The 27,503-nt window shown below is 52.4% G+C and overlaps 3 protein-coding genes and 1 long non-coding RNA gene across 6 annotated transcripts in view; 2 read left to right on the forward strand and 2 right to left on the reverse strand.

Annotated features, from left to right (window-relative positions):
* The first annotated feature begins 1,611 nt into the window (after positions 1-1,611).
* On the forward strand, positions 1,612-2,452 carry SFTA2 (surfactant associated 2). Its single transcript, XM_068559238.1, has 3 exons — positions 1,612-1,765; positions 2,014-2,102; positions 2,241-2,452. Exons 1-3 carry the CDS (start codon positions 1,705-1,707, stop codon positions 2,325-2,327), a joined length of 237 nt encoding a protein of 78 aa, XP_068415339.1. The 5' UTR covers positions 1,612-1,704; the 3' UTR covers positions 2,328-2,452.
* A 4,124-nt stretch (positions 2,453-6,576) lies between these two features.
* On the reverse strand, positions 6,577-18,249 carry VARS2 (valyl-tRNA synthetase 2, mitochondrial). Of its 2 annotated transcripts, XM_068557086.1 has the most exons (30): positions 18,075-18,249; positions 17,374-17,601; positions 17,158-17,239; positions 16,941-17,041; positions 16,528-16,649; positions 16,093-16,159; positions 15,903-16,000; positions 15,299-15,380; positions 15,009-15,128; positions 14,440-14,551; positions 13,638-13,726; positions 13,036-13,126; positions 12,769-12,896; positions 12,548-12,651; positions 12,280-12,361; positions 11,885-11,961; positions 11,728-11,803; positions 11,333-11,438; positions 10,996-11,066; positions 10,742-10,867; positions 10,419-10,523; positions 10,193-10,261; positions 9,990-10,068; positions 9,742-9,869; positions 9,457-9,609; positions 8,456-8,662; positions 7,655-7,766; positions 7,334-7,509; positions 7,044-7,172; positions 6,577-6,927 (listed from the first exon to the last, which is right to left on the reverse strand). In XM_068557086.1, exons 2-30 carry the CDS (start codon positions 17,572-17,574, stop codon positions 6,832-6,834), a joined length of 3,189 nt encoding a protein of 1,062 aa, XP_068413187.1. In that variant the 5' UTR covers positions 17,575-17,601; positions 18,075-18,249; the 3' UTR covers positions 6,577-6,831. The 2 variants fall into 2 exon arrangements, with proteins under 2 accessions (XP_068413187.1, XP_068413188.1); XM_068557087.1 differs by lacking the exons at positions 16,528-16,649; positions 17,158-17,239; positions 17,374-17,601; positions 18,075-18,249 and having other exon boundaries at positions 16,941-17,037.
* A 95-nt stretch (positions 18,250-18,344) lies between these two features.
* Positions 18,345-23,914, reverse strand: GTF2H4 (general transcription factor IIH subunit 4). Of its 2 annotated transcripts, none has more exons than XM_068557089.1 (14): positions 23,714-23,914; positions 22,936-23,078; positions 22,576-22,680; positions 22,085-22,216; positions 21,716-21,812; positions 21,532-21,620; positions 21,207-21,318; positions 20,988-21,011; positions 20,715-20,798; positions 20,338-20,470; positions 20,027-20,157; positions 19,358-19,405; positions 19,106-19,184; positions 18,345-18,636 (listed from the first exon to the last, which is right to left on the reverse strand). In XM_068557089.1, exons 2-14 carry the CDS (start codon positions 23,073-23,075, stop codon positions 18,464-18,466), a joined length of 1,347 nt encoding a protein of 448 aa, XP_068413190.1. In that variant the 5' UTR covers positions 23,076-23,078; positions 23,714-23,914; the 3' UTR covers positions 18,345-18,463. The 2 variants fall into 2 exon arrangements, with proteins under 2 accessions (XP_068413190.1, XP_068413189.1); XM_068557088.1 differs by having other exon boundaries at positions 20,988-21,056.
* A 159-nt stretch (positions 23,915-24,073) lies between these two features.
* LOC137772925 (uncharacterized) overlaps positions 24,074-27,503 on the forward strand; it is a 104,097-nt gene continuing 100,667 nt past the window's right edge. The window contains exons 1-2 of the long non-coding RNA XR_011075603.1: positions 24,074-24,359; positions 24,595-24,705. This is a non-coding gene — a long non-coding RNA (uncharacterized lncRNA). The remainder of the gene's footprint in view (positions 24,360-24,594; positions 24,706-27,503) is intronic.

Here is a 27,503-nt window from a genome sequence, read left to right on the forward strand (position 1 = left end):
TTTTTGATGATGGCATTCTGACTGGTGTGAGGTGATATCTCATTGTAGTTTTGATTTGCATTTCTCTAATGATTAACGATATTGAGCATTCTTTCATGTGTTTTTTGGCAATCTGTATATCTTCTTTGGAGAAACGTCTATTTAGGTCTTCTGCCCATTTTCGGATTGGGTTGTTTGTTTTTTTGATATTGAGCTGCATGAGCTGCTTGTAAATTTTGGAGATTAATCCTTTGTCAGTTGCTTCATTTGCAAATATTTTCTCCCATTCTGAGGGTTGTCTTTTGGTCTTGTTTGTGGTTTCCTTTGCTGTGCAAAAGCTTTTAAGTTTCATTAGGTCCCATTTGTTTATTTTTCTTTTTATTTCCATTTCTCTAGGAGGTGGGTCAAAAAGGATCTTGCTGTGATTTATGTCATAGAGTGTTCTGCCTATGTTTTCCTCTAAGAGTTTGATAGTGTCTGGCCTTACATTTAGGTCTTTAATCCATTTTGAGTTTATTTTTGTGTATGGTGTTAAGGGGTGTTCTAATTTCATACTTTTACATGTACCTGTCCAGTTTTCCCAGCACCACTTATTGAAGAGGCTGTCTTTTCTCCACTGTATATTCTTGCCTCCTTTATCAAAGATAAGGTGCCTGGTCCTGCTTTTGGCTTTTCTCCCTGACTCTGCCCAGGGTCCTCTCTGCCTCCATGTACAGGGGCCCATTGGTTTTGGGGGGAAGAGGGAGAAGATGAAAAGGGAGGCAGCTAAGAAGACAAAGGGCATGTGCCTTCGTGCATTCTAGGCGGTTTACGTGACAAGTTTGTCAGTCTGTTGAGCTTACCCCTGTGTCTGGCAGAATGACGGATGGGTTCTAATCTCTCTGCTACTGACTGTGTGACCTTAATAAGTCATTTACCCTCTCTGAGCCTTTGTTTCGCAGTTTTTAAAGAAAGAAGGTAAACTAGATGGGCTCCAAATTCCCTCTACAAATCTGTCCTTGTGTTTGCCATTTTGAGTGCCTTGTGAAAGGGTGTTGGCTGGGAGGATGAGGGAATCCCTTTTGCCGTGAGTGCACAAGGCAGGGGGGTGGGGCGGATATTTGATGAAATTCGTGTCCCTGCCTGAGTAGCTAGGATATTTTAGAGCAACTAAAACAAAATATTCAAAGACGAAAGTTCCCCCTTACCCAGATTTCTCACCTAGAAAGCCACTGTGGCTGGGGGAGCAGAACACCTGGGTTTGGGAAGAACTTGTCCTAACCCACCCCTCCCTTTTGGGCCCACATTCCTGAGCCCTTCGGTGGCAGGGATGATAGAAATTAATTGCAGTTAATAATTAATCCCTAAAGAGCAATGAGAGGCCCAAGCTTGGGTGGGGCCCAGACACCTGCACAGAGGGATACCTCCTCAGCTTCCCTCTCTGTGAGACCAGGGACCCACCCCCTCAAGCCTCGAGACATGGGGGAGAAGTGGGGCACAGGATCGAGGAAAGGGGACCGCTCTCTATTTCCCAAGCAGCCCAGTGAATGGCCCTCTCCTGGGTCCTCAGAGCCAAACTGAGAGAACCGGAAAGTCCAGTTCCCCAGCTTCCCCCTCCCATCTCCCCACACATACCTGTGCTAAGGATTGAGTGGCGAGTAGGAAGGCAGGCCAGTTAAGGAGAGGCCAGCAGGCCTTCAGACATCTCTTCTGTCCATCTGAGAAGCAAGAAGCGATAGAGCCGCGATGGGGGCTGGGCTGTCCCTCTTCATCCTCCTGACCCTCCTCGCCAGCTCACAGGGAGCAGGTAAGGTCTGGAAGGCTAGACACCTGGGTGCCCAAGACAAGGGTCCGAGAAAGGGAATGAGAGAGATGGAGGCACCCTAGTCCTGAGCTCCTGAGTGTTCAGGGCTGAACTCCTGCAACGAGAGGGTCTGGAAGGGCCTTGTCAGGGAAGAGGAACGCGGGTGGGTGTGGGGCAGGAGGGGGTGCCCGCATCTCCGAGAAAATCCGGCCCTGGTGGCTGGGTCCTAAGCTGCGCTTTTGGATCCCTAGGGTCAGAAATGACTTTGCAACTGAAGATGAAGGACTCTTTTCTGGCAAATTCCTCCTATGATTCCAGCTTCCTGGGACTGCTCGAGAAGGTAGTCCTTGGGGAGGGAAAAGGATGGGGCTGTGTGAACTTGGAGTGCATTTCTGAGCCAGCTTGGGCCTCTGGCTGTCTCCGGGGTGTGAGTGACAGCCATCTTACACCTCGCCCTCTAACCTTTTCTCTCCCTCAGCTCTGCTCCCTCCTCCACCTCCCATCAAGGACCAATGTCACCCTGCATCATGCAGGATCCCCACACCACGTCACCTGCAAAGTCTGAGAGCAGTCGAAGCCTGTGCCCTTCTTGGCTGGGGCATCCTGTCCCCGGGGTGCAGGTGCAATGCCTGACCCTGTCTTCCAGCAGGCCCTCACCCTGCTGAGTGGCAGTAAATATGCTGAGCTCAATGACTTGACTTCGTGGGTTCATGAGCAGAGGGGCTGGCAGGAAAATGGAACTGGACACTCAAGTCTCTGACTCTCCCTTGTTAAGCAGAGGGTTTCCAGGGTGGACGCTCTCTCTCCTAACACCAGTGTCAAAGGCCAGAAGGAATGTGGGGAATTAACTGTTGGACACACACACACACACACACACACACGCCGCGCACACATACACATGTGCATATACACACACACTTCAAGCTGAGTTCTTCAGAACACCTGGGAATAAAGAAAAGGAACATTTATTGAATTCCTGCTTTGTTCCAGGCGTGAGGCTTTCCCATTTCAATGCTTGCAACAATCTTGCATGTAGCATAATAGGTCTCATTATCCGATTTTACAGATGAGGAAATTGAGGCTTAGCGAGCATAAGTCACTCACTGAGGTCCATTAGCAGTGGAGAGATCTGACACCAGGCAAATGCCTTGGCTTAAGCAAGGTTTTAATTTCATCTCCCCCTGCTTAAGCTTTGGGGCTGGGGGCTCAGGAACCTCAGACAGGGATGTGAGCAGAACACCCCCAGGATATGGGCCCCCTCACCAAGGGATCCACACAGGTCAGTCTGGGTAGGACGTGGCGTGGGGGCCAGTTCAGGTGAGAGATGAGGGGTTCAGCTTGTGAGAGGATGGCCAGCCTGGCAGAGTGGTGGGGAGAAGAGGATGGGTGTTCTTGTGCTGGTAACTATGGGAACGTGTAGTCCCACAGGCCCACTCTTAAATCCTAGGTGAGTTTCTTATTCTCTTAGAGCCTCCATTTCTTTACCTGCCAGATGAGGATAATGATAGTACCTGCTTCCTAGGATTGGTCTGAGGATTACATGGATAAGTTACCTAGGGCACTTGCCATGGTACCTCTCAGATAGTGGGCCTGGGAGGTAAGGATCGTTATTAGGGTGGAAACCTGGTCCCAGCATATAAATCCTAGTCCCCCAGGGGTCCTCCTTCTCCTGCCTTTTTTTTTTTTTTTTTTTTGGCTGCACGGCTTGCAGGATCCCAGTTCCCCAACCAGGGATTGAACCCATGCTCCCTGCAGTAGAAGCGCAGACTCCCAACCACTGGGCCACCAGGGAATTCCCATCTTCTGCTTTTCTTGAGGCAGGTACACGTCTGACTCCACACTCAAGATGATCTTGACTTCTTACCGGCTGTCTCAAAATGCAAGCATGCAGCCCAGACTTGACCATGTGGAGGGCATTGGTATGACTGCCTCCTGTTCTCCACAATACCTGTTCTACCAACCCCGTCCCCCACTCCCCTGCACACCATCACCACCATATGAAACTAGAGACTGACTCCTTCGGAGGGAGGGGAAGACAACAGTTCCATATGGAGTATCCCTGAAAATGAGAAAGCATAGTAAAACAAAATTCCTTTAGTTTCCTTGACAATTGTCCTGAGACTATGGGCCTGGAGGAGAGGTAGCTGGGGGCTCCAAAGGGCCCCAGTATTTCATGACTGGCCCCTAGCCTGCACTGGCGGGCAGGTGACACCCATGGGTCAAGTGAATAGGCCCCAAACAAGTCAAGGGATTAAATGTCTGGATCTTCAAAAGGCTGGAGGAGCAGACAGCTAACTGCTTTTTTTTTTTTTTTTAATTTTTATTTTATATTGGAGTACAGTTGATTAACAATGTTGTATTAGTTTCAGGTGTAAAGCAAAGTGATTCAGCAATACATATACATGTATATATTCTTTTTCAAATTCTTTTCCCATTTAGGTTATCAGAGAATATTGAGCAGAGTTTCCTGTGCTATACAGTAGGTCCTTGTTGGTTATCTATTTTAAATATAGCAGTGTGTACATGTCAGTCCCGAACTCCCAAGCTAACTGCTTCTTAACCTGGTTCTCGAATCTCAGGGCCTGGGATCATAGGGCTGTGATTTCCAGATTCTTTTCTCAAAGAATTCTCTTCCCAGACTCTAGGCAGAGCGGGGCAGTAAAAAGAATGCTTTGGGGTTCACTAGACCTAGGGGTGGCAGAGGCTGCTAACTTTCCTCTAATAGTCATTCCCCTCCTTTTGGATAGTGATGTAAATATTAGCTGAGCACGTGGCTATGTTAACATTTCCCAGCCTCCCTTGCAGCTAGGAATGGCTTTGTGATCAGGTTCTGTCCAACGGGTTGCAAGTAGAAAGGAAGTATGTATACAACTTCCTGGTAATATCCTTGACAGGAAAGTCACTTCCTTTCCTTTCCCTGCTCCCAGAGGGAAGAAAACAAAGTCTTTACAAAGGCCTACAAGGTCCTAGACCAGCACTTTCCAATAGAACTTCTCATGATGATGGAAATGTTTTATTTCATAACCTGCACTGACCAATATGGTAGCCACTAGCCACACGTGGCTATCAAATACTTGAAACGTGGCTAGTGTGACTGAAAAACTGAATGTTTAGTTTTATTTAATTTAGATAATCAAGTGGCTACCATTTTGTGGCTGCCATTTTGGACAGCACAGGTCTAGATGATTGCCTTGAGCCTTCCCTGACCCCTACCACATCCCTTACCTTCCTGAGTTCACCTCTCACTCTCCCCCCCGCCCCCTACCACCTCCTTGCTACTCTTTGAGCTCTCCAGGTGTACTCCCATCTTAGTGTTTTGCTCTGGCTCTTCCCTCTACCTGGAACACTCTTCTCCCAGACATCCACTTGGCTAATTCCTGTACCTCCTACAAGTCTTTACTTAAATCTCACCTTTACAATGAGTTCTGCCCTGACCCATTTCATATTACAACCTGCCTCCCTGCAACACACATATGCACCCGAGCCCCCTACCTTATTCCACCCTTTTCCCCCCTGGCATTTATGACCTTCAGACACACTGGTTTATTTATTTACATGTGTTATTTCTGACTTTCCCTGCTAGAATGAAAGAACTACAATGGCAGAGAGATTTGTTTCATTCATTGATGAATCCAACTGTCCAGAATAGGGCCCAGCATATAATAGGTGCTCAAGAAATACTTGTTGAACTGGGGGAAGGGAAAAAGCAAGGTGCTCACTCCCTCCTTTTCCTTTCCCTCTGGGTGGGATGTGGATATAGTGGTGGGAGAAGATCTTAGACCCAGAGTTGGGAAGAGTGTATCAAAATGTCAGGAAAGTAAGATCAAAAGGGGTATGGGACCCTCTATCGCAGAGTCCTGCGCTGCTTCTGCCAAGCAAAAGAAACACCCATCTCGTCTGGGCCATTATCTTTGTTGTTGTTGTTTTTTAAATAACTTTTATTTTTTATTTTTGAGTTGAAGTATAGTTGATTTACAATATCAGTTTCAGGTGTACAACACAGTGATTCAGTATTTTTATAGGTTAGCCACCATTATCTTTGAAGCTTGGTTACAGCAGTTAGAAAACTTGCACCTAACTTACTGGGTTGAATCCCAGTTGACACTTTGGACTAGTTACTTTCATTCCCTGAGCATGTTTCTTCAACTCTAAAATGGAGCAAATATCCACCTCATGAGGTTCTTGGGAGGATTAAATGGCACCACAGAGGACTCAGCCCAGTATAGGCCCTCCACATACAGTAGCTTCTCAGAGCTGCTGGACAGAATGTCACTTGGGTGTGGAAGGGCCAGGCCCCTGAATTCCACCAATGAGACAAGGTGTTGGAGGTGGAGGTGGCTAGGTGGGCATCTGTGCATGTGTGTATCCCTGCCTGGGGCTGGGCGGTGTGTCCCTGGCACTCTGGTTTCAGGTACACAGAAGCAGGGGGGAACTCAATCCCCAGCACAACCTACAGCTCCCCTTAGGCCTGCAGGAAGTCCCTGATCCTCTCAGCACCCTTGGCGATAAGGCCAAGAAGCAGGGAAGCTTCCTTCCGGTGAGAAGCAGAAGAGGGAGGGCCTGCAGAAGTCGGGCCATTGTCAGTAAGTGCAGGAAGTAGGTGGAAGCCAGGTCACTGCTCCCAGGCCCTACCGAGAGCTCCTCCTTCCTCCAATGAGGGCGGCCCCGCCCAGCACCCACACTCCCACTGTGGCCCAGAAACCAGCGCTAAGAGGCCACCCGCCTCTCTCCCAGACCAAAGTGTCAGGGAACAACCAAGAGGCGGAAAGTCACCGCTGGGGGAAAGAGGGACAAAAGGACCACAAGCAGACATGTTTGGGTTCTTAAGTTTATCTGAATTTCCTCATTCCTAAACTTCCAGGTGGGACTGCATAGGAGGGAGGCTGCGGCAAAAACATGAGCGTCTCGAGGACACCCAGTCACTCTGACCAAACCAGTCTGTTTCCTCATTGACGAAGGAGGGAACTGGACCACACGGTCTCTGAGGCTCCACGGCACCATGACAGTTGCCGAACCTGTCCTCAAAGGCGGGTCTGGGAGGCAGGAAAGCTACCAGGGATGGTTAGAGCTCAGAGCTCCCCAGGGCTGGGAGACACATCCATCAAGTGCCGGATGTGAGAGGCCGCCTTGTCCAGTTTTGACAATTCCAACTGGAGGGAAGAAAGCTGGGCAAGGAGAGAAGCAGGTGAGGATCGAGGTATAGCCTCCCCCCCCCACCCCTGTCCCCAGCCCACATTCCCTTAGGGAGTCGGGCATCCTGGGTCACCTGCCCCAGCCTCACCCTCTGCTGCCTCTGAGTCTCTGCCTCTCCCTCTGATGGGGTCCGGGCTATGAGGCCATCAAGCTGCTTCTGCAACTTGTGTCTTCGGGCAGCTAGCCGAGGTAGGTGGGTCTGGGGGTCCACCAGGCCCTGCGGAAGAACAGAGAGAAGGCTCAGACATCTGCAGTCCACCCAGCATGCCCTTCCCCCCATTCTAAGATCCCTCCTCACTTTTATAGAACCCGCCCCTTGCCCTCCTCCCAACATCCTTTTCAACCCCACCCCTCCCTCCTCCAGTCTCCTCTGGTCACCTGCAGCTCCATGTAGACCTGAACGGTGTCACTGAGAGGGGCCTGGGCCCAGCCCGAGGGAGCTGCTGCAGCTGGGGGTAGAAGGCCCACAGCCCCACAGTGGCCCAGGGTGCCCAGGGGCTCCAGGAAGGCCTCAAAGAGGCCCTGGTCTCCTGGCTCTGAGCTCTGCAGCAGCACTGGGGAGGAAAGGAAACTGTCAGGGTCAAGAGATCAGCTCCTCATCCTGCACCTCCTAACTCTGGGCTCTGTCCTCCAGGCTCCCCCTCTTCCCCACCAGCCCCTCCTGTCTGCAGAGACTCAGGAGCCCAGGGCCCGCCTCACCTCGCGGCCGGGCCTTGGTGAGCTGGTACGTGGCGCGGAGAGCCCTCAGCGCCTGCACAGCCTCCTGGACCCGGGAGAAGTGCCGCTCCAGCTCGGGCTGGTGCCAGTGCTCCTGGAGATGGGCACCCAGAGTCGATAAGCGGGCACCTGGGAGACTCGGTCTCAACTCTCCTGGCTCTAACCTCCACCCGCCCACCCCTATCTCCTTAGAGCAACGATCTGCTCTCTCCACCACACACATAATTCACCACCTCAAGGAATGGAACATGGCAAAAACCGGGGTGTCATCTAAGAAGGTCTTAGATGATCGCTGGTTAATGTCTGTTTAGTCACTATGACTGGAGATGACAAAACAACCAAAAATCAGAATTTAAAAGATATTATTCAAAACTCACAAAATCAAGTAAGTAAAAAAGAAATTGAGTTAAACTTTAGAATTATTTTTTGGGTGAGTTTGTAGCATTTTATCCTTTTCAAGTTATTAAAGCTTAAAACTGCACTAAGATTTTTGGGATATCCTATCACTAACAACTAATCTCATCACAACCATGACATGTACTATTACTAACCGATACACAGTCACACAGCTAGTGTCAGTCTGGTGACAACGTCCTACTCTAACCACTTGCTAATACTGCCCCCAACACACAGCCCTACAGGAACAATCCATCCTCCCAAAGACTCCACGGCAAAATACAGACCACCACTGTCAACGACCCCACAGCAGCAAGCCCTTCTAGAAGACTGCTCCCCAAGCCTTTACCAGAAGTCCCACTCCAAGACTCCATGGACGTGACTCACCAAGCTGCGGGCACTGGGGTAGGGGGCAACACAGATGCTGGGGGCAGGGGCGCCACCAGGCCTGGGCGGGAGCCTCTGCCAGAGCTCTTCAGCCAGGAAGGGCATCAGCGGGGCGAGGAGGCGGAGACCGACGTCAGCACAGGAGAACAGGACCTGAAGAGGCCCCGGGGGGTGGGGCAAGTGCAACAGCACCGGCTTCACAGCCTCCTAGGGAGGAGGCCAACGGGTCAGGGGACGTCCACGGCCATGTCCTTCCTCCACATGCTCGCCGCCCTACCAGTGGGGATGCTGTGGGTAAACACGGGCAGGAGCACCCAGCATCTCTGAGACCATCAACTGTCCCTGGACACAGTGTGGAGCGTGTGACAACGGGAAATCTAGGGCAGGGACTCTCAGGGATGGGTGGGGAATTAAATTGTTAGGGAGGTTTGTGTTGTTTAGGATGAAAAACACTGAGTTTTTTTTAATCAAAAAGAGACAGAAATTTTTTAAAAAGTTGAGAAACAGAAATCTAGGGCAGTGGTCCTGGGCCATCAGTGTCAGCATCACCTGGGACAAGAAATGAACATTCTTGCCAGCCACCCCCCAACCTGCTGGCTGAGCTGCTCTGGGGGTGGGACTGACACTCCGCGGTTAACAAGCCCTCCCTCTGAGAGAAGCCCTTGGTCTAAAGACCCCTACTCTTCCTCCCTGTCCGCTCCCAGCTCCCAGCCTGCCCGGGGTCCAAACTGAGCAATCACAGGGACTAAAAAAAAATCTCCATCTGCCTCCCAATCCTGCTTTGTCAGACTGGGTTTTCTAGAAATCTCCCCTCCTCCTCCTCTCTCTTCTGGTGACAAGCAGGGAACAGCGCCCAGGCCAGTCCCAGGGAAGAGGGGAATTAGGATTTCCCCATCTCATCTGTCTTCCTGTCCGGAGGGCAGAATTAGGAACCCAGTTCAGAGCTCTCCGCTAGGGAAGAGGAAGCAGGTCTGCAGAGGGAATGCCCTCGCCTCACTCACCAAGTAGACATCACAGAGGTTGTGAAGCCAGAAGTGGTGCAGGGCGTGGGTGACGAGCGCGAGCTCGCAGGTGAGGAAGCCCCGCTCGCAGTCCCGGGCAGTGCGGGCCAGGCAGCTGAGGATCCAGGCGTCCATGGGGGAGGCGGGGGACAGCTGCGGGCAGAAGGGGCTTCAGGGTGGGACAGCTTGACTCCCACTCCGCTGCCTCCTCTCCTTCTAGATGCCTCCACCAAGCCTCAGATGTCGGACTACCCAGCTCCCAAGCACCCCTTCTTTCTCTCTTACCTCCTCTGCAGGCTGGGGTATGAATTTCTCCCCAAGAGCATTCAGGATAAAGCGCAGGGCATTCCAGATCTTATTGCAGAAATGTCTGAAGCTCAGGACCTCAGAGACAGACAGGTGCAAGTCGCCCCCTGGGAGGGAGAGACAGGAGGGAGCGTGCACTGGTGGTGGCTGCACGGGGAGTCCTTGGCGCTGCCCTGCCCTGCCCCACCGCACAGGGGCCGCTGCCGGCTGCCCTCGCCCGGGCTTACCCAGGGCCCCATGGGAGCACAGGGCGAATCTCAGGGCATCTGTCCCACACTCGGGGATCCCATGAGGGAAGTCCTTTCTCTGCAACCAGAAAGAGAAGAGGGGTAGCAGCTGCCTATGAGGCTGCAGGGCCAGAAGCTGGGTTGCAGAGGAACCTGGTGGCCACGAGCTAGAGGCTGGGATGGGTCAGACACTGGCGACTCACCTGTGCTGAGGCTGCGATCACCAGCTCTGCGGGGTCCAAGTTCCCATCCCTCAGCTTCTCCTGCAGCACCTGGGGTGGGTGAGTAATTCACTGGCCTCAGTGGAAGACCCTACCCCTACAAGGGCCCCGCCTACTGACCCTCCCAGCTCCAGCCCTCCCTGCCGGCCCCTCCCCTGCCTTCCTCTCTCCTGAAAACCCCATCCCTCTTCAGGCCCTTCATCCTGACCTGCAGTTCCACCCCACTGATGATGTCCCGTGGGTCCAGCACATTCCCCAGCGACTTGCTCATCTTCCGGCCCTGCCTGTCCCGAACCATGGAGTGCAGCAACACCTGGGGGCATGACGGGGGTCAGCAGAGGGGGGCCTGGAGAACTTTACCCTGGAGGATCCCCTGGCTGTCCTCCAGGCTTTAGGGGTTAGGCTGGGTAGTGAATCAGGACAAAGGAACTGGGAACACAGAAAACCCCACATTAGGGGTTAGAATGGACAACAAGGCTTGGGGAAGACTGGGGAGTCACAGAGAGGGGCAGGGTACCAAAGGGCCATTACCTTGCTGAAGGGGAGCTGCCCTGTGAGCTGGGTCCCCAACATGACCATGCGGCCCACCCAGAACAGCAAGAGGTCACTGCCCGTTTCCAAAAGTGACAGGGGGTAGAAATGAGCCAGGTCTGGGGTCTAGGAGAAAAAGATAAGCAGTGAGAGGCCTAAGCCCAGGGCCTCCAGCTTTTCTCAAGACTCTCTGGGGGCCCTGGGGGCCACTTCCTCATCCCCACCTTCACTCTCTTCCTCTCAACCCACCTCACCTCTTGGGGCCAGCCCAGGGCAGAAAAGGGGAAAAGAGCCGAGGAGAACCAGGTATCCAGGACATCGGGGTCTGGGAAACAGAATGGGGAATGGGAACAATTGGAACCTCAGCTTCAGAATCTCAGCCCACTGCTACCCACCTTTCCAGCCCAAGCCCCACCCACAAACCTCAGCCCACTGCTACCCACCTTTCCAGCCCAAGCCCCACCCACAGAGACCAGGGGTCGAGCCCTCTGCCCCATTCCCAGCTTTCCCGACCCTACCTTCTCTACCTCACTACCTGCTCCCTCAAACACCCAGATGCCCTCCCCTGCCCTCCCCAGCTTCGGTACCCACCCCTCTCCAGGGTCAGCTCCGCCCCTGGTCTCCCTGTCAATTCTGCAGCTACTTCTCTGGCCTCAGCCTCTGTCCGCCCGACCACCCAACAGTCCTTCGTGTCGCCCTGCAGAAGTAAGGGGTAGGGAAGAGTGAGGAAGAACAGCACCTGACAGGTGTGAAACACCACTGAGTTTTCATGTTCTCAGGTGGTCTGAGAATGGCCGGCACCCTCTGGTGGTGGGATAAAGAATCGCCAGCTCAGGAGCTCTGATCACACAACAGATGTTTACGAGACCAAGACCAGAAAGCACAGCAAAGGCAGGGAGCTGGGACCAGCACTGGAAGTCCTCGGACTCCTGTGCTAAGGCTCTTTCAGCCACACCCAGCCCTCCCTTCCGCTTCTTCCTACCAACCTGTGTGTGCTCCTCTACAACCAGGTAGGCTGGAATCTGATGACCCCACCACAGCTGCCGGGAGACACACCAGTCCCTGCCGGGAGGACACGAGTGATTTCCTAGCATAACCAGTGGGCCCCCTCCCCATCTCCTGAGAGCCCCCCCTTCTCCTCACCCAGTGTGGGAAAACCAGTGCTGCCAGTTCTTCTGGTGGAAGGAGGGACTGAGCTCCAGGGCCCCTGACTCCACAGCCTGGAGGGAAAGGACCTTTAGACGGTGCTTCCCTTCCTGCACCTCTCAACCCCCCATGAATGGGACAAGTGGTCTCTGAAGTGGTTCTAAAACTCAGGAAGAACCTCCCAAGCCTCCTGAGAAGATTCTGGGCTTGAGTGAGGATGCAAGCCAGCCCTTTCTGTGCACCAGGCCTCCATCCCCACAGCTCTCCTCTCAACGAGCACAGCTAGAGAGGTCTGGGGGGCAGAAGGGCCCCCAGCCTCCCTGTTTCTTCATTCCACTGCTCAGGGAGTCCCCCGGCCCAGGCCCCAGGCCCTCCTCACACTGCAGCCTCACCTTGGCAGCTCTGTCCCCCATTTCCTGGCAGCGGACAAACCACTGGCTCTTCGGTAGGTATTCTACCACATCCCCGGAACGGCTGAAAGGGACACAGGACCCGACTACGTGCCAGGCCCTCAAGCGCTGAGGATACAGCAGCAAACAACACTGACACAGAGCTCGTATTCTAGCATAAGGGGTGCACAGCCCATCCTGCGGTCACTCTTAAGCTTCATCCATTCCCATCTGGGGTAGTCCCTACGGAAAGGAGTGAAAATGGGGTTACCTGCAAATGGGCAGCACCATAGGGTGGTCCTGGAATCCCCGGAACAGGCCCCGTTCCCTCAGTGCCGACAGAATCTTTTCCCGGGCCACAAATCGGTGAAGACCCTGGGGAAAAGCAGCAACAGGAAAGCTTAAAGGCTGCTAGGAAAACAAGAAAGTGGGAGAGGGGAGATGGGGCAGAGGGTGCCCCCAAAGGACGGGGTATCACTGAGCTGGTACTACCTGCAGCCAGTCCCCACAGAGGGAGGTCATGGTCCCATCCTCCGCAATGACACTCAGGGGGATCAAGCCGTGTCGGGCCCCCAGCTCAGCATCGGCAGGGCTGTGAGCTGGAGTCACCTTCACTGCCCCTAGGGGAGCAGAACTGACGTAAGCACTGAACCCTGACCTTGACTTTTTCAGATGTATCATCATCGCCCACGCTACCCTATCTCTCTCTCTCGTCCCCCAGAAGCCCTGACTTCCTCTCTCTCCCCTGCCCCCACTCACCTGTGCCCAGGTGTGGCTGAACAGCACAGTCTGTGATAAGGGGGAGAAGCTGCCCCGTCAAGGGATGACGAAGTTGTCGCCCATGTAGATGCTGAAGGGAAGGGAGAGGGAACAAGGACAGGCATGTGTGTGGGATGGAAGGGTCTGGGGTGGGCATGAGAACCCTGGGAATATGAGGGTGAAAACCAGAAGGTAAAGAGCCAGAGCAGGGCTCGGTAAACTTTTTCTTAAGGGACCAGAGTATAAATATTTTAAGCTTTACAGGCCAAGAGGCAAATTCAGTCTCTGTACAAAAACTCCACTCTGCCACCATGGCCGAGTTAGATAACACATGACGTAGCTGCAGACGATACAGAGGGAACGAGGGTGGCTCGTACAAAAACAGGCAGCAGGTGGATCTGGCCCACGGGCCATAGTTTGTCAGCCCCTGAGCTGAAGTGTAACATCAGGAAGAGAAGGGAGTAGACTCGGAGCCACTGGAGAACTGAGATGAGGGAAATCTTAGGAAAAGGAAGAGAAAGGAGGAGGAGCTGCCATTCTAAAAGGAAGGGAAGAGGATGGGGGTGGGAAGGCCAGGTGGCAGAGAGCGCGCTGTGTATTACCGTGTATCGGGAGTCATCGGGATGGATGGCCACAGCCACGTCTCCAGGCAACGTCTCTGGCCTCGTGGTTCCTACCACAACTTCTGCATCTGAAGACAAAATTCAAGCGCTTAAAGTTGGTCCTCACCCTCACCCCACACTCCTGACAAAGCTAAAGCCAGAAGAACTGGCAAAGGGAGGGGACAGGGATGGTCAAAGTTGAGCAGGCCCCCAGGAGTAACTAGAGAAAACTAGGACCAGTGTCTACAGGAGCCTGAGGTTTCCCCCAAGCTAATGACCAGAGGCCTGAGGGGGTGTCTGGTGCTGCGGAATTCCTCAATAACTTGCTTGTGAGACAAGGACAGAATGTTAATAAATACAACTAGAATCCTTGCTTGGTGCACAGAGGACACTGGGGGTTCTCGGTGCCCTGATCATAAATGCTGTGCATTCTTTGGGGCAAGCAGCAGCCTCTCCTACAAGAAACCTCCTCTGACTATTCCAGCTCATCTATCTTCCCCTTCTCCAAACTCCTGGGAACACTTATTGTTCAAACCACACTGCAGAACTGATCCTTTGTCTCTTCCGGGGGTAGCAGCCTCCTGCAGAATTATGCTAAGCTCCCACAGGGCAGTGACCACGTGCACTTTTCTTACATGGCCCAGGATACCCAGGGTGAGTGCCCATGAGGACGCAACACTACCAAGGTTCCTTATGTCATGTGGGAGATAGGCTGGTGGGTTCCCTCCATCAGCCCAACATGGGCTTGAGAAAACAGGGGAAGCAGAGACAAGTGGGTGACCTTTCTGAGGACTACCCTCACCAGGCTCTCCATCCACGGGGAAGGCCACGGAAAAGAGGAGGCCAAAAGACACAGGGGTGGGGGAGTCAGGCAACCGAAGCTCCGTGCAGCCAGGGAGGGGCCGACTCTCCACCTGGAGGTGTGGAAAAAGCAGGGTCAGAGAGCAGCCTTTCTGCAAGGCTTGCACCCGGCTTCCCACTTCCATTCATCCACGGCCCCGCCTCCCTGCAACCCATCTAAAAGCCACTTGGAGGATTCAGGAGCCACCTCCCTTCCCTCACCTAATCCTTGTGCAGCCACAGTTACAGAAAATATTCACCAAGCACTTAAACCACGCACAGGTGTTGTGCCGAGCACCTTCCAGGAGTTCTCACTGAATTCTCACAACACCCCCATGACACAGGCATTTCCATCCCGCCTAATTTACAGACTGAGGAAACTGAGGCTGACAGAAGCTAACAGCCTGCCAGGAGCCACACAGCTGGGAGGTGGCCAGACTCAGATGTGAATCCAGGCAGTCTGGCTCCCAAGTCCAAGCTCTCCCCCTGCCTCAGAGCTCTCACAAACCTGCCTCTCCTTCTCTGCCTCACCTCAATATCCGAGATGGCAGAGCGTAAAGCACACGACCAGCTGACAAGCTGCCGGCTCCGGTACAACAACCCAGCCTTGTAGAGCCGCACGAAAGCTTCTGTCACAGCCACTGAGGAGCCCTAGAATGATCTGAGTGTCCACATCCAACAGCCTCTTCTCAGCCCATCACCCCACTCAGGGACCCGGGCATCCCACCCTGCTACCCCAACACACACAGCAACCCGCCTCCCTGCACAGAGCTCTAAACACCTCCCCGACACCCACAGGGACCACGGCATGGAACACTCACGGCATCCATGGTAAAACACTCTCGGTCCCAGTCCAGGGAGGCCCCCAGCACTCGGAGCTGCTCACAGATCTCTCCACCTTTCCTGGAGTGAGTACGGCATTGGTTTAGCCTCTAGAAGCTAATGGACACAGACAAACCCAGTATGGGGCCTTCTATGACACTGAAAGAAGCATAAAGTTCTACAGTAACGGGAAGGGGCAGCTGATTTGTGAGAAACCCAAAGAAGCTTTACAGAGAAGATGGTATGTGTTAACAGACCTGGAAGAAAGAGGGTAATTTCAAGTGGATGGAAAGTGGGAATGGCTGAGGAGAGATGATGAAATCTAAGCAAGGGAAAATGGGATAAATAGAGGGAAAAACATACATATATACATACATATATATGCGTACATATACACAAATATCTACATTTTAACATATACAATACACACACACACAAAGCTTGGAAACCCCACCAAATGCTAAGGGGCTTCAGAGCTTAAGTCACCACAGGAAATTAGGACTGAATGGAAAAAGCCTTGACTACATGTTAGGAGAGAGGGGCTGGGAAGCCAGGACCCAAACCTGCTGTCTCGGCCCCTCCAGTCCTGCCCACCATACTCACTCCTCCTTCCACTTCCACACCTCCCTAAGGAAGTCTTCCCGGCTCAGCTCGTGTCTCCTCACTCCTCGCTCCTTCCACAGCTGTTTCTCCACCACAGCCTACAGCAAGATGAGGGGGCAAACAGAGAATCAGGTCGCTTTGGGGGAAGAACTCTCTCACCCAAGAAAAGGAAAAGTGGCGAAAGACATACTTGAGTAGCAATCCCTGCATGATCTGATCCAGGGACCCACAGCACCTGATCCCCACGCATCCGGTGCCTGCAAAAGAAAAACCGTCATGGGACTTCCCTGGTGGCGCAGTGGTTAAGACTCTGAGCTCCCAATGCAGGGGTCCGGGGTTTGATCCCTGGTCAGGGAACTAGATCTCACATGCATGCCACAACTAAAAGTTCACGTGCCGCAACTAAGGAGCTGGCGAGTGCAACTAAGAAGCCCACGAGCCACAACTAAGGAGCCCACCTGCCGCAACTAAGACCCGGAGCAACCAAATAAATAAAATATTTTTAAAAAGAAAAGAAAAGAAAAACGCTCACAGGAATCCCTGGTCTTACATGTTTGTTTATCCTCACTCCTTCCCACTTTCTCCTTCCCCTCCAAGAACTCAAGCAGCCCCATTCCCGTCTCACCAGCGCACGAGGGCGTCCTGTATGGCTACGGTCAGCGCATGCCCAATATGCAGGGAGCCCGTGACATTGGGGGGTGGGATACACATGGAAAAGGTCTCCCGTGTGGCCTGGGGCAGCCTGGCCTAGAGGAAGGGAAAGTCAAAGGGCAAGAGAGGGCTGCATGTTCCCTGGGGAAACAGCACACTCTGGTGTCTCCAAGGCAGAAAGAACTGCAGGAAAAACAGTCGGGCAAATAACAGGGAAGGGGAAAACCTGTGGACACCTTGGAGACACCAGAGGGAGAAGGCAAGCTCTCCTTGCTTTTGGCAGCCCCTGCAATGTGGCTGGTTGCGAGCTCCAGACTCATGCCCACCAACCTCATGGGCCATTCTGCCCTGAGGACCATTTAGCACCCCTCCCTACCAGGTACTAACCTGATATTCTGGTTTGAAGAAGCCCTCTCGCACCCACCAAGGGTACCAGGCAGCCTCAACATATTGGGGACTGTATGCAGGAGGCAGGGGCCGGGAGACATCTATGGAGGAAGAGGAGAGCTCCACTAACTCCTGAGTTTTGTTCCCAGGTTGCATTTCAGCAGACCAAATGGGCAACCAAAATGTGAGGGAAAAGGCCTTCAAGTGTCCTAGTTACCTTTCTTTTCACCATGTTCCGTGGGGATTTCATACAACACTATCTCCTTAGGAGTCCAGGCCTTACTGGATTCTGCAGGTGACTGCGGAGAGGAGGAACCAGAAGGGGGGATGCAATTCGAATATACCCCAGGTATCTGGAATCCAGCCAGTCTCCTCCTCCAGCTCCCTCCCAAGATTTCTCAGAGAACCAAGGACAAGCTGTCTGACCCCTAACCTTGGTCTTCTGGGCGATTCCAGCCTCCAGCGCCGCCTGCTTCTGTCGCAGGCGCTTCTGTTTGGCTTCACGGTTCCTCTGCGAGATGGCTGATCCATTGGGCTCTGACTGGGTGGAAAGGGGATGGGACCTGGGGAGTCCCCTTGAGGGCCTCAACCCCCAGAGTGGTGGTCGAAAAGAGGCCAGAGGCAAATGAGGCATCGGGAGTACTTGGAAAGGGGCCAAGGTCTGTTCCAGAGAGAGCACATTAGGAAGTTAGGGAGGTGAGGGAGGGTCACACCTCCCAAAATCACATCCTCCTCCTTATTCTCTGCCTCCCTCCAAGCACTGGTCTGTTATTTTAAGTATCTATCCCATCCCTCACAACCCTTCCTCTGTGAGGACTAGATTGCACGGTGTCGACAGGGCTCTTCCAGGACAGGGTAGGACTCTCAGGCCCTCAACCTACTCATCTGCGACGTGGGGGTGACCGCGGACACACAGGAGGGGAAAGGACTCAGGGATTCTGGCAGATGATGGACATTAGCGCTCCCGAGAGCCAGCAAGGAGTCCCGCCAGGGTTACTACTTGTCCGCCTGCCCCAGAGGCCGTCCGCACTGCCCCCAGCCAGCGCGTGCCAGGCCTTCCCGCCCGTCCCGTCGCGTGGGTCCTGACCCCGCAGCACCTCCCACTCCCCGAAAGCCTGCCCGCCGCGCGCTCACCCGGTGAGCCCGCCGCTATCCCAGGGCGCCCTGCGGCTGCGGGCGATTGGGGCGGCGGCGTCAGGCGCTCGAGCACCAGCTAACTGGACCCCGGAACTTGACTCGCGGTCACCGCGGCGCTGGGAGGCGGGTCCCCGCCCGGGCGCATGCGCGGTAACTGGCCTCGGCCCCACCTCCTTCCCCTCCAGGTCCAATGGCTGTCGACGCGGGGAGGAGGGCGTTCTCCGCCGAGCGGGGTGGCCTCTCGGGGAGGCGCCGGGGGCTGCATGGTTCACTTTCACAACTTTATTTAACAAGAACAGTCCCGACGTGTGAATAAAAAAACTCCTGATTTCCGAGGCCGCACCCGCCTCCACGCGGCCCGCCCTCCCGGGTCCGGTCCCCCACTCTCAGGAGTTGTGCTTCTGCCGCTTCCAGAAGCGCTTGACGTCGCCGTGCCCGGCCGGGGTCACCACCATGAGCCGCTTGGCCGAGTTCTCGAACACCAGGACGCCCAGCTCCCGAGCGTGGGCCAGCAGCAGCTCAAAGTCCACTTGCGACAGGAACTGGTTATACAGGACGCCTGGGGTCCGCAGGTCAGGAGCGACGGGGAGAGAGAGGAGGTGAGAACCTGAGGCGCGGAGCCCCTGGGTGGCAGCCTCAGGGCAGCGGTCTGGGCTTGCCATCCACCACGTTTAAATACTAATCTTCTATGTTTGCCTCTTCCAGGGCTCATCCTAACACTAGTGTGATCCAGCCATATTCAGGAAAGCAGTATAATACAATAAGAAAACCCATTAATGCTTACCAAAACCAGAAAAATTGCTATGAATTATCCCTCCCAATTTCCCTCTTCTAGCTAAATCCAAATTGCACTGATTTGAGACAATTTATTTACTGCCACCGACTCACTCCAAAATAAAACGTTCATGGGTTTACCAGCCCATGCAGTAAACAAAAAATAAAATGCATGAATAGCTTTTTCAGTTCATCAAGACTGAATTGTCCTTCCTCTGGCCAATGACCAAGAATCAACCGCAAAAGCCACTCACCTTCGGTGAACCGGAGTCTGTCCCTTTCCAGCTCCCACAGCCGAATCTGGTCCGTGATGGTGGGGGGCAGCACAGGTGTCTGCAGGGGCAAGGGATGGCTGTAAGATTCAGGAATACTACTCCAGACAACTCTAGCCCTCCACTCATCCCCCAGATTTGGGTGCCCCTTTCTCTTTTCCATCACTTCATCACCAGGTGCCAAGGGCTGTCAGCCTCCAGCAGCTGTCTGTACCTCCAGTCTCCTGTTTGTACCTGTTTAAGCATCACTGGGTGGGCCCTTGTCCTTAGGAAATGGATGATCTAGGAAAACAGACAAGAACTGGGATCAAGGGCTTAAGAAAGCAGGAGAGCTACCTAAGCTGTCACCTAATGTCACTGAACATCAACTGTTTAAAAACTCATGGGCACATGCCTGTCAACAGTTAAACCCATCCCAGTTTAGCTGTTGTCCCAAGGTGCTGTTCCCACTGGTGATGTCTGCTACTCCTTCTTTTGACACATCTGTCCTTTCCATAGTCTCGTTTTTTGTTTTTTTTATCTTTAAAATAACAGCAACTATTATTTTTGAGCACTTACTGCATGGCAGGCTCTGAGCTAAATGCTTTACCTTTATTTCACTGAATCCTTCCAATAGCCCTATGAGGTGAGAACTCTCATTATTTCCATTTTCCAGATGAGGAAACTGAGACTCAGAGAAGAGAAACAACTAGACCATCTCTGCAGCTAGGAAGTGGTGGTGTCCTTCTTCCATGTCTTTTCCCCTCGACGGTCTACCTATTCCCACACCTAGAGCCTTGATTTCTCGTCACCACCACCTACTATAACAGACCCCATGCTAGCCTTCCATGAGGTGACCACCCTGTACCCCACAGGCCAGGTGCAGCCTTTCTTCCCACCTGCACCTTCCCCAAGAGGCGATACCTGTTGGGCTGTGATGCCACTAGCAATGGCCTGCTGCACACTCTCCCGGGTCACCTGTGCCACCACCATGTTGGGGAAGCGATAGAGCATCTCAGAGAAAAGGGCAATGAGGGCGATCTGCAGCTCCGACTCTGACCCGAGGATAGGAAGAGAGGATTAGGAGGCTCCTCCACACCCAGAGCTCAAGCCTCAGAGAGCTCTGTAAACCACCAAGTTTACATGACCAGAAACTGGCAGTCCCTCCTCCTTCTTTCCCCTTCCCCACTCCCCTCCCCAGCCTGCTCTCCCAGGGGCCCTCTGTCCAGCCTCACCCGTGTAGGCATACAGCCGGTAATTGGTTTCCACGACAATGAACCCTGGCTGATGCACAGTGCCCCCAGCCCCAGAAACACCTGACGAGAGATTGATGGCCAGTCGCGTGGGGTAGTAACGCCGAGATTTCCTCTGGAAAGGAGAAGGGAAAGGCAATAGGCCCTCTCTCCAGCGTCACTGCCCTTCATCTTCCTCCTCAGACATTATAGATTCCTTCCAGTGCACAGAGCCTCAACTCCCAATTTCTCTCCCGAGGGACCCAAGCATTCAGTCCTGGCAACTGCTTCCTGCCTCCTGAGACCCCACTCCTTTTTAAGGCCAAGGCACCATACCACCCTGCCTCTTCCCTAGAAGCCATGTATCTGGGTGCTCATACCTTCCTCTGGAAAACAAGCCCAAACTCACGCAGATGTTGCAGGAAGTTCAACAGAGAATCACTCATACCTTCCACAGAGTAATCCTAGGGAAGAGAGATGGCCAGCTGGGGTCCAAAACACATCTCATCCTCCCTTTCCCAACCCCATACACTCACTCCCTCTTTTCCCATCTTTGTTCATTCTTATCTTTCACTGTATTGCCCCATAACCCCATTTCCCTTTCCCATCTCTCTACTCTTTTCCCATCTTGCCCACCCAAGCCCCCAGCTTACCTTGCCCAGAGTAGAGAAGCTGAGCTGGAAGAGAAAGGAGAGAATCTCCACTAGGTCCATGCCCCGACTCTAGGGAGGAATGGGCAGAGACAAAGGGGGAGGGATGGGAGGGAGGAAATGAGGAGAAAAAAATCAGGGAACAGAGTCTACAGGCAGCAGTCTCTCAGTGGGTCCTGGGAAGAGCAGAGCATGCTGGCAGGCAGCCCCTGACCTGCTCACCTGCGCTGTCTGCAGATACTGCAACATAAAGTACCAGAGCTGGGCCGGGGTGTCCAGCAACAGGAACTGGAAGCCGGCAGAGGTAATGCAGGGCGGCTCTCCAGGTTCAGCACTAGAGACAGAGAGGGCCCATGGCAGAGGTGTGCAGAGAAAGGCCACCATCCCACCTGTGTGATCACAGTTTTTTTGGTTTATCTCTGGCCGTACTCTGCTCAGCTCTCCTTTTACAGTCAACCCTCTGCAATCCTGACCCGATGTGGACACTCAATTTAGCAGGGACCCAAGGAGATGGCAAAACAGAGCCGTGTACCTCTGGCTTCCTCACCTCTTCATGAGCCCAGCCTGGCTAAGGAGCTGAGCCAAGTCCTGGCTGACGGCTGCACTGGGGGATCCCACCATGAAGTGCAGGACCACCTGAGGAACAGAAGAGAACACACAGTCGGATGACTCTAAAGGCCGTGGGAAGTAGGAGCACAAGCAGAGACACACACAGAGTCCCAAGTCCTCACCTCCCATCGCTCCTCGGCATACTTGTCAAGTGAGGGGACATCCCGGGCGTGCTTGTCTGGTCCCAGCTGACTTGTGTCATCAGACCAGGCCTTGCCCCTATGCCAGGACGGCCGAGAGTAAGGAACCCTGCCTGTGTTCCCCACCCACCCTTCTGCCCTCTTTCCACCTTCGTCCCCAGGGGCCATGAGTGGGAGACATTTCCTACACCATGTAGCTATGTCTGGTCCAACTTATTCCTAAAGGAGCTTCCAAAGTGCAGCCCACAAGCTTCCAGAGAGGGCCCCTCAGGAGCTTCCCCTCCAGCAGTTTAAAGAGCAGTTTAATCACTATTTCCCCTGCCTAGCTTAGAAAAGGTGTAAGTGACATACCCACCCAGAAGGGCAATGCGGAGGTTTTGGCGGAATATGGGGTTGAGGATGAGGCCCTGGAGACCACCAGGGAGCAGCTGGGTGTGCCAGATACGGAGGCCGCTCAGCAGCCCCGTGCTTTCCTCCTGAGCTCTGGAACAGAAGCAGAGAGGTGAGGGGGATGTCCGGAGAACAGAAAGAAGGAGGCCCATAAAGGCTTCCATTTCTGCCTGTTCTGAACTGGTGATCCTTGGAACACTGTTTCACGTGAGAGTAAGATCAGTGTCTTCTTAAGGCAAATTTCTTTACTGTAACACCTACCAGAGCCTTCTTACAGACCTCACAACTCTCCAAGAGGCAAAATACAGTAAACGGAATTTCCCAAAACTTGCTTAATTACAAGTTTTGTGGTGTTCCCATCAATATTTCCTGGAAGTGTCCCAAGAACATCAGTTTGGGAAACCTGGCTATTGAGAAATTTGTATCTGGCTGAGAATGCAGGAGACACTCACTTGCTGAATTCCTTCTTCACCCACAGGGCTACAGCAGCTTGCGGCAAAGGCTGCTCCAGAAAGAGCATCCGCATCACCCAGTTCTTAGCCAAAGATGGGAGCTCCCTGTAAGACAGGAGAGGGAAAATGTTAATATCAGAGCTGCCTGAGAACTGCATCCCTGCTCTCAATGGCCTCAAACACCTCACCTCACCCCCCACACTTTTACCAGTCTTGCTGCCCCCACTACCTCCATCTGGTTTGGCACACTTCAATCTCCAAGCCCACGAGGGCTAAGCTTCTACCCACGAGAACTTATTCCAGTCTGCAGGCCTCATTACATTTCCCCACCATGGTCCCTGCCATGAAGGGGGTCCTCACCTGAAGACAGCCAGACAGGTGGCAGGGTGCCCATACAATCGGTCCAATACCCCAGGGCTCAGGCTCCCTAGGAATTCCTGCAGGTTCCTGCATTGTAGGTGTACTCGATTCAGTCCACCCCTGGAAGGGGTGCTCTCCATCACCTGAGAGGGGCAAGTGTTAGTGTTCCCCCACAGTCCACGCCAGTGTTGCCCCTCACCTTTCTCACTCTGGCTCCAGAGCCACTGGCCCCCACAAGAATGCATCTTTTCTATGGTTTCCTTTTTCATGTCACTCATCTCTTGTTTCTCCCAAACCTGACCAACCTCCCCTCTTTTCCTGCCTCTTTGCCCCACTGCTGGCCTCAACTCCAGTCTTCTCTAAATTTCTAGATGGCAGAATTGTTAACTGTCCCATATTTGCAAACTTTGTATTTCAATGACTTGTCTCATCTTTACCTAAGCAGTGACAAAGAGACTTGTTGGAGCCCAACCCTCTCTCCCTCCTACCTCTCCTGGTCTGAGCAGCCTATAAGCTCCAAATCTGTCCGTTCTTCCCATCTATTTCTTGGCCCCATTTCTCGTGCTGGGCACGGCAATAACTACCTTACCCCTCCATGTCTCCCAAATCCAATTCCACCTCTTTCCTCTTCCCGCCCCCAAGACTACTTCACCCCATTCAGCCTGACCCACACCGCTTGATCTCCTAACTTGTCCCCTACTTTCCTCCCAGTCCTCGCCTCTCATTCAACTCTCTTCCTCTTATACCTCCGCCACCGCTTCTCTCCCAGCCCCTTTACCACTCAGTGTCGATCCCCCCTCGTGCACTCCAAGTCTCGTCGCTTAAACGGAGCCAATGTCTCTCATTGGCTCCGGGGAATAGGGAAAAGGATGGCGGAAAATGAGAGAAAAAAATGGGAGAGGGTCGAAGGATTTCACCGACAGGAGACCAGAGTGGAGGATTCAGAAAAGAAGGGAAGGAGTGGAGAAGCAGGGAGGACGAGAATCGGCGCTGCGCTCGCCCGCCGCAGGGCATACTGGGAATTGGAGTCTTGTCTTTCCCCACCCGGGAGCAAGCTGAAGCGCGTCTGACTACAACTCCCAAAAGGCATCGCGGGGAAGCCTAGAGGGGAGAGGCTGGCTTTTACTTGAGAGAGTCGGGGCCACCAGAGGTTGGGCCGCTTTGTTCCGCGTCACTCTCCACCCTCTCGGCCAACGGCAAATCTAACCGACCTGAACTGGAGTGGGGACGCTGGGAGTAGAAATGCCCTGAGAGCTTCCTGGCGGAGGCGCAGAAAAGACATGGTGGTGAGGCGCTTGGGTTTGGAGACGCACGAAACTGGGTTCTTTGAGCTCAGTTGCTCCCCGTGAATTTGGAATAATGCACTATCCAGAGCATTTTCTCGAATTAGGAGTTAATTCGATCCAGTGCGCCTTCCTCGGCACGTAAGTACTCAATAAATCTTAATTGTCACGTCCTCCATGCTTCCACCCACCTCCCCACCTCCCGTTTAATTAGAAGATCCTAATAAATGCAGTTTTAAAAAGAAACCAATTGTTTGGTCTGATTTGATTTATGAAACTACTGCCGGGTAAGGGAAGGGAACGTCTTCAGCCAAAGCCAGAGCTACACGTTTCCCCACATTCCTATAAGGCAAGTTTTGTTATTCCCACTTTGCAGACTAGAAGACGGAAGCTCAATGAGATTAAGAAGTTTGCCCACGGTCAGACAGCTAGAAAGTGCCCGAACTGGGAGTTGAAGTTCATTTGCGAGTGACCAGGAATCAAAATGGTAAGAACTAAGACTTTGTTATACCTTGTAGCCCACCCATGCTTGTTTTGTTGTTCCGTTTCTTTAGCAATGTTTAAAATCCTCAAAGAATGACACAAAACTGACAAAGCTTCCTTATGGCAAACGTTGAGTAAGGTTAAAAGACAAATTACAATCTGGGAAGAAATATTTGATAAAATAGACAAAATACAAAGAACTCTTGTAAAGCAATAAGAAAAAGAAACAACACAGTTGAAATATTAAGAAATAACAGGCAATAAACAGAAGAAATACAAGTGCCTTGTAACCAAATGAAGAAACTCTCAACTTCACTCTTAAGGAAAAGTAAATTAAAGAAATAATAAAAAGTCCAATTAGAAAAAAAAAAAAGGATTGACAACCTCATTGTTGGCATGAGTATACATGAGCACTTAACCATACTCATTTTTTTTTTCCATACTCATATATTTTTGTGGAGGGTTGACATAGGCACACCTTTCTAAGGGTAATTTGGCGGTATGTACCAGTGATTTTAATGTAATTACCCTTTGACCTAGCAACTCCCCCGTTAGGAAAGTAGCATACTGGAATTCTGCCACGTAGGTACAAAGATATACATGCAAAGATGTTTACTGAAGTGTGTTTGTTGTTGTAGCATGAAAACAATGGAAACAGTCCAAATGTCCATCATTGGGAGCTGGTTAGATAAAATGTGGGTCATTGCAATGTAGAATACTAGGCAGCGCTTGCAGAGGAGGTCACTGTCTGCATACTGGCCTGAGCTACGTACCACCTATCATGACGGGGACAAGAGCAGATTACAAAATGTCATACCTAATCCAGTGCCACCTCTGTAAAAGAAGCTTTTATGTGTGTGTTAAACTCAAATAGGCCATATGCTTCATTTTGACTAGAGCAAGCAAGGGGGGAGCTGGGCAGACTGGTCACAGTTCCCTACAGTGTAGGGAAAACTAGGGCTACACTGTCCAGAACAGGAGCTGCTAGTCACCTGTGGCTATTTAAATTTGTTTTTCTTCCATAAATTTATTTATTTATTTATTTTTGGCTGTGTTGGGTCTTCGTTTCTGTGCGAGGGCTTTCTCTAGTTGCAGCAAGCGGGGGCCACTCTTAATCGCGGTGCGTGGGCCTTTCACTGTCGCGCGGCCTCTCTTGTTGCGGGGCACAGGCTCCAGACGCGCAGGCTCAGTAGTTGTGGCTCACAGGCCTAGTTGCTTGGCGGCATGTGGGATCTTCCCAGACCGGGGCTCAAACCCGTGTCCCCTGCATTGGCAGGCGGATTCTCAACCACTGCGCCACCAGGGAAGCCCTATTTAAATTTAAATTAACTGAAATAAAATTTTCGATTCAGTTCCTTGGTCACATTAGCCCCATTTCAAATACTCAACAGCTACATGTGGCTAGTGGCTACCTATTGAACAGTGCAGATATAGACCATTTCCATGATAACAGAGTTCTCTTGGAGAGCCCTGCCCTAAGGGATGCAAGGTGTCTGATGTCAGGCTGAGCACAGGCTGGGTTCCTGGAACTGGCCTTCAGAAAGAAAATCACCCTGGGCTCCTAGGAGCTGAGATTGTGGAAAGAGCTCCCTGACATAGGGCTATCCACCCTGTGCTTGAAAACGTCCTATGTTGGGTAATGGAGAGCTCATGCCCTCCTCCCCTCGGGTAGCATCCTGGAGAGAAAGAACAGAGCCAGGAGCTGACGGGCCTGTTTTCCACCAGCTTCTCCATTTCCCAGCTGTGCTGCCTTGGGCATGTTGCTAACCTAACGAGAGGTTTTCTTCTCTGTGAAATGGCAATAAGTTTAACTACTTCCTGTGTTGTATTAAATAAGATACAATATGTAATAAGTATGGTACCTGGCACAGAGAGGGTGCTCAGTAAATAGCATCATCATTACTAAAAAACCAGCCAAACAAAAAACATGTAAATTCGCATCTGTAGTAGGTCCTACAAAGAAGAGAGGCATGTGCTCAGAGAGCATCAAGGACATTTGACCTGGTCGGGCAAGTCAGGGAAGGTTGCTGAAGGACCAGCAGGAGTTGGGAGTTGTTTTTGCCTTTAACAAGGCAAAAACAGCAGGGAATTATGTTCCAGGTGGAGGAACAGCAAGCTATAAATGCCATGTGGCAAGAAGGACTGAGTCCATTGGAGGGACTGAAAGAAGGCCAGTGGTGCACAAAGCAGGAGGAGGGGCAAACTTGGCCAAGAAGATTTTGTTCTTTATTTTAAGGTCAATGGGAAGCCATTAAAGGGTGTAGAATAAAGGAATGGGGTCAGATTTGTGTGTTTAAAGATCACACTGGCTGTAGGCCTGTAAACAAACCAGACAGGAACAGAAACGGATCCTGGGAGACTACTGCAGTGGTCCAAGCAAGATGGAGGTGGTGTGTGCTCCGATCGGGTTGGAGACAGAAATGATGAATTTAAGGGAAATATGGAATCAAAGGCAACAGAGCTTCTTGACAGACTGGACTTGGGAGGTGAGAGTAAGGGAGAAGGGGTGTCAATGATGATGCCCAGGTTTCTGGCTTGCGCAGCTGAGCTGCCATTCACTGAGTCAGAGAACCACGGAGGAGCAGCAGGTTTGAACATGCTGAGACTGAAATTCAAATGAACCCTAGGTGGTTGTGCAGGTCTAGAGCTTAAGAGTTCTAAGCTCAGAAATTTGGGAGTTCTCGGCTCACTGCCATGGCTTCTTTTGCTCACCATTCTGGGTTCTGGCCTCTAAACTATTGTCTTGTCAGTGCTTGTCTTAAATTGTGGGTCACAGTGGTCTGACCTGTGTAGGTTCCAGCA

This window comes from Eschrichtius robustus, chromosome 12 (genome assembly GCF_028021215.1).
Source record: "Eschrichtius robustus isolate mEscRob2 chromosome 12, mEscRob2.pri, whole genome shotgun sequence".
NCBI classification, from domain to species: Eukaryota; Metazoa; Chordata; class Mammalia; order Artiodactyla; family Eschrichtiidae; genus Eschrichtius; species Eschrichtius robustus.

Coding starts and splice junctions, on each gene's coding strand:
- VARS2 (XM_068557086.1), bottom strand. CDS start 17,574: ATGCCTCATTTGCCTCTGGCCTCTTTTCGACCACCACTCTGGGGGTTG. Junction 9,610..9,741: donor TACCCCAGCCTGCAGAGGAG/GTAAGAGAGAAA, acceptor TTCTGCCCGCAG/CTGTCCCCCGCCTCCCCCAT. Junction 6,928..7,043: donor AGACTCAGAGGCAGCAGAGG/GTGAGGCTGGGG, acceptor CTCCTTGCCCAG/CTTTCTTCCCTCCAGTTGGA.
- SFTA2 (XM_068559238.1), top strand. CDS start 1,705: ATGGGGGCTGGGCTGTCCCTCTTCATCCTCCTGACCCTCCTCGCCAGC. Junction 1,766..2,013: donor CGCCAGCTCACAGGGAGCAG/GTAAGGTCTGGA, acceptor TTGGATCCCTAG/GGTCAGAAATGACTTTGCAA. Junction 2,103..2,240: donor TCCTGGGACTGCTCGAGAAG/GTAGTCCTTGGG, acceptor TCTCTCCCTCAG/CTCTGCTCCCTCCTCCACCT.
- GTF2H4 (XM_068557088.1), bottom strand. CDS start 23,075: ATGGAGAGCACCCCTTCCAGGGGTGGACTGAATCGAGTACACCTACAA. Junction 22,681..22,935: donor ACCTGTCTGGCTGTCTTCAG/GTGAGGACCCCC, acceptor CCTGTCTTACAG/GGAGCTCCCATCTTTGGCTA. Junction 19,185..19,357: donor ACCCAGTGATGCTTAAACAG/GTACAAACAGGA, acceptor TTGCCCCTGCAG/ACACCTGTGCTGCCCCCCAC.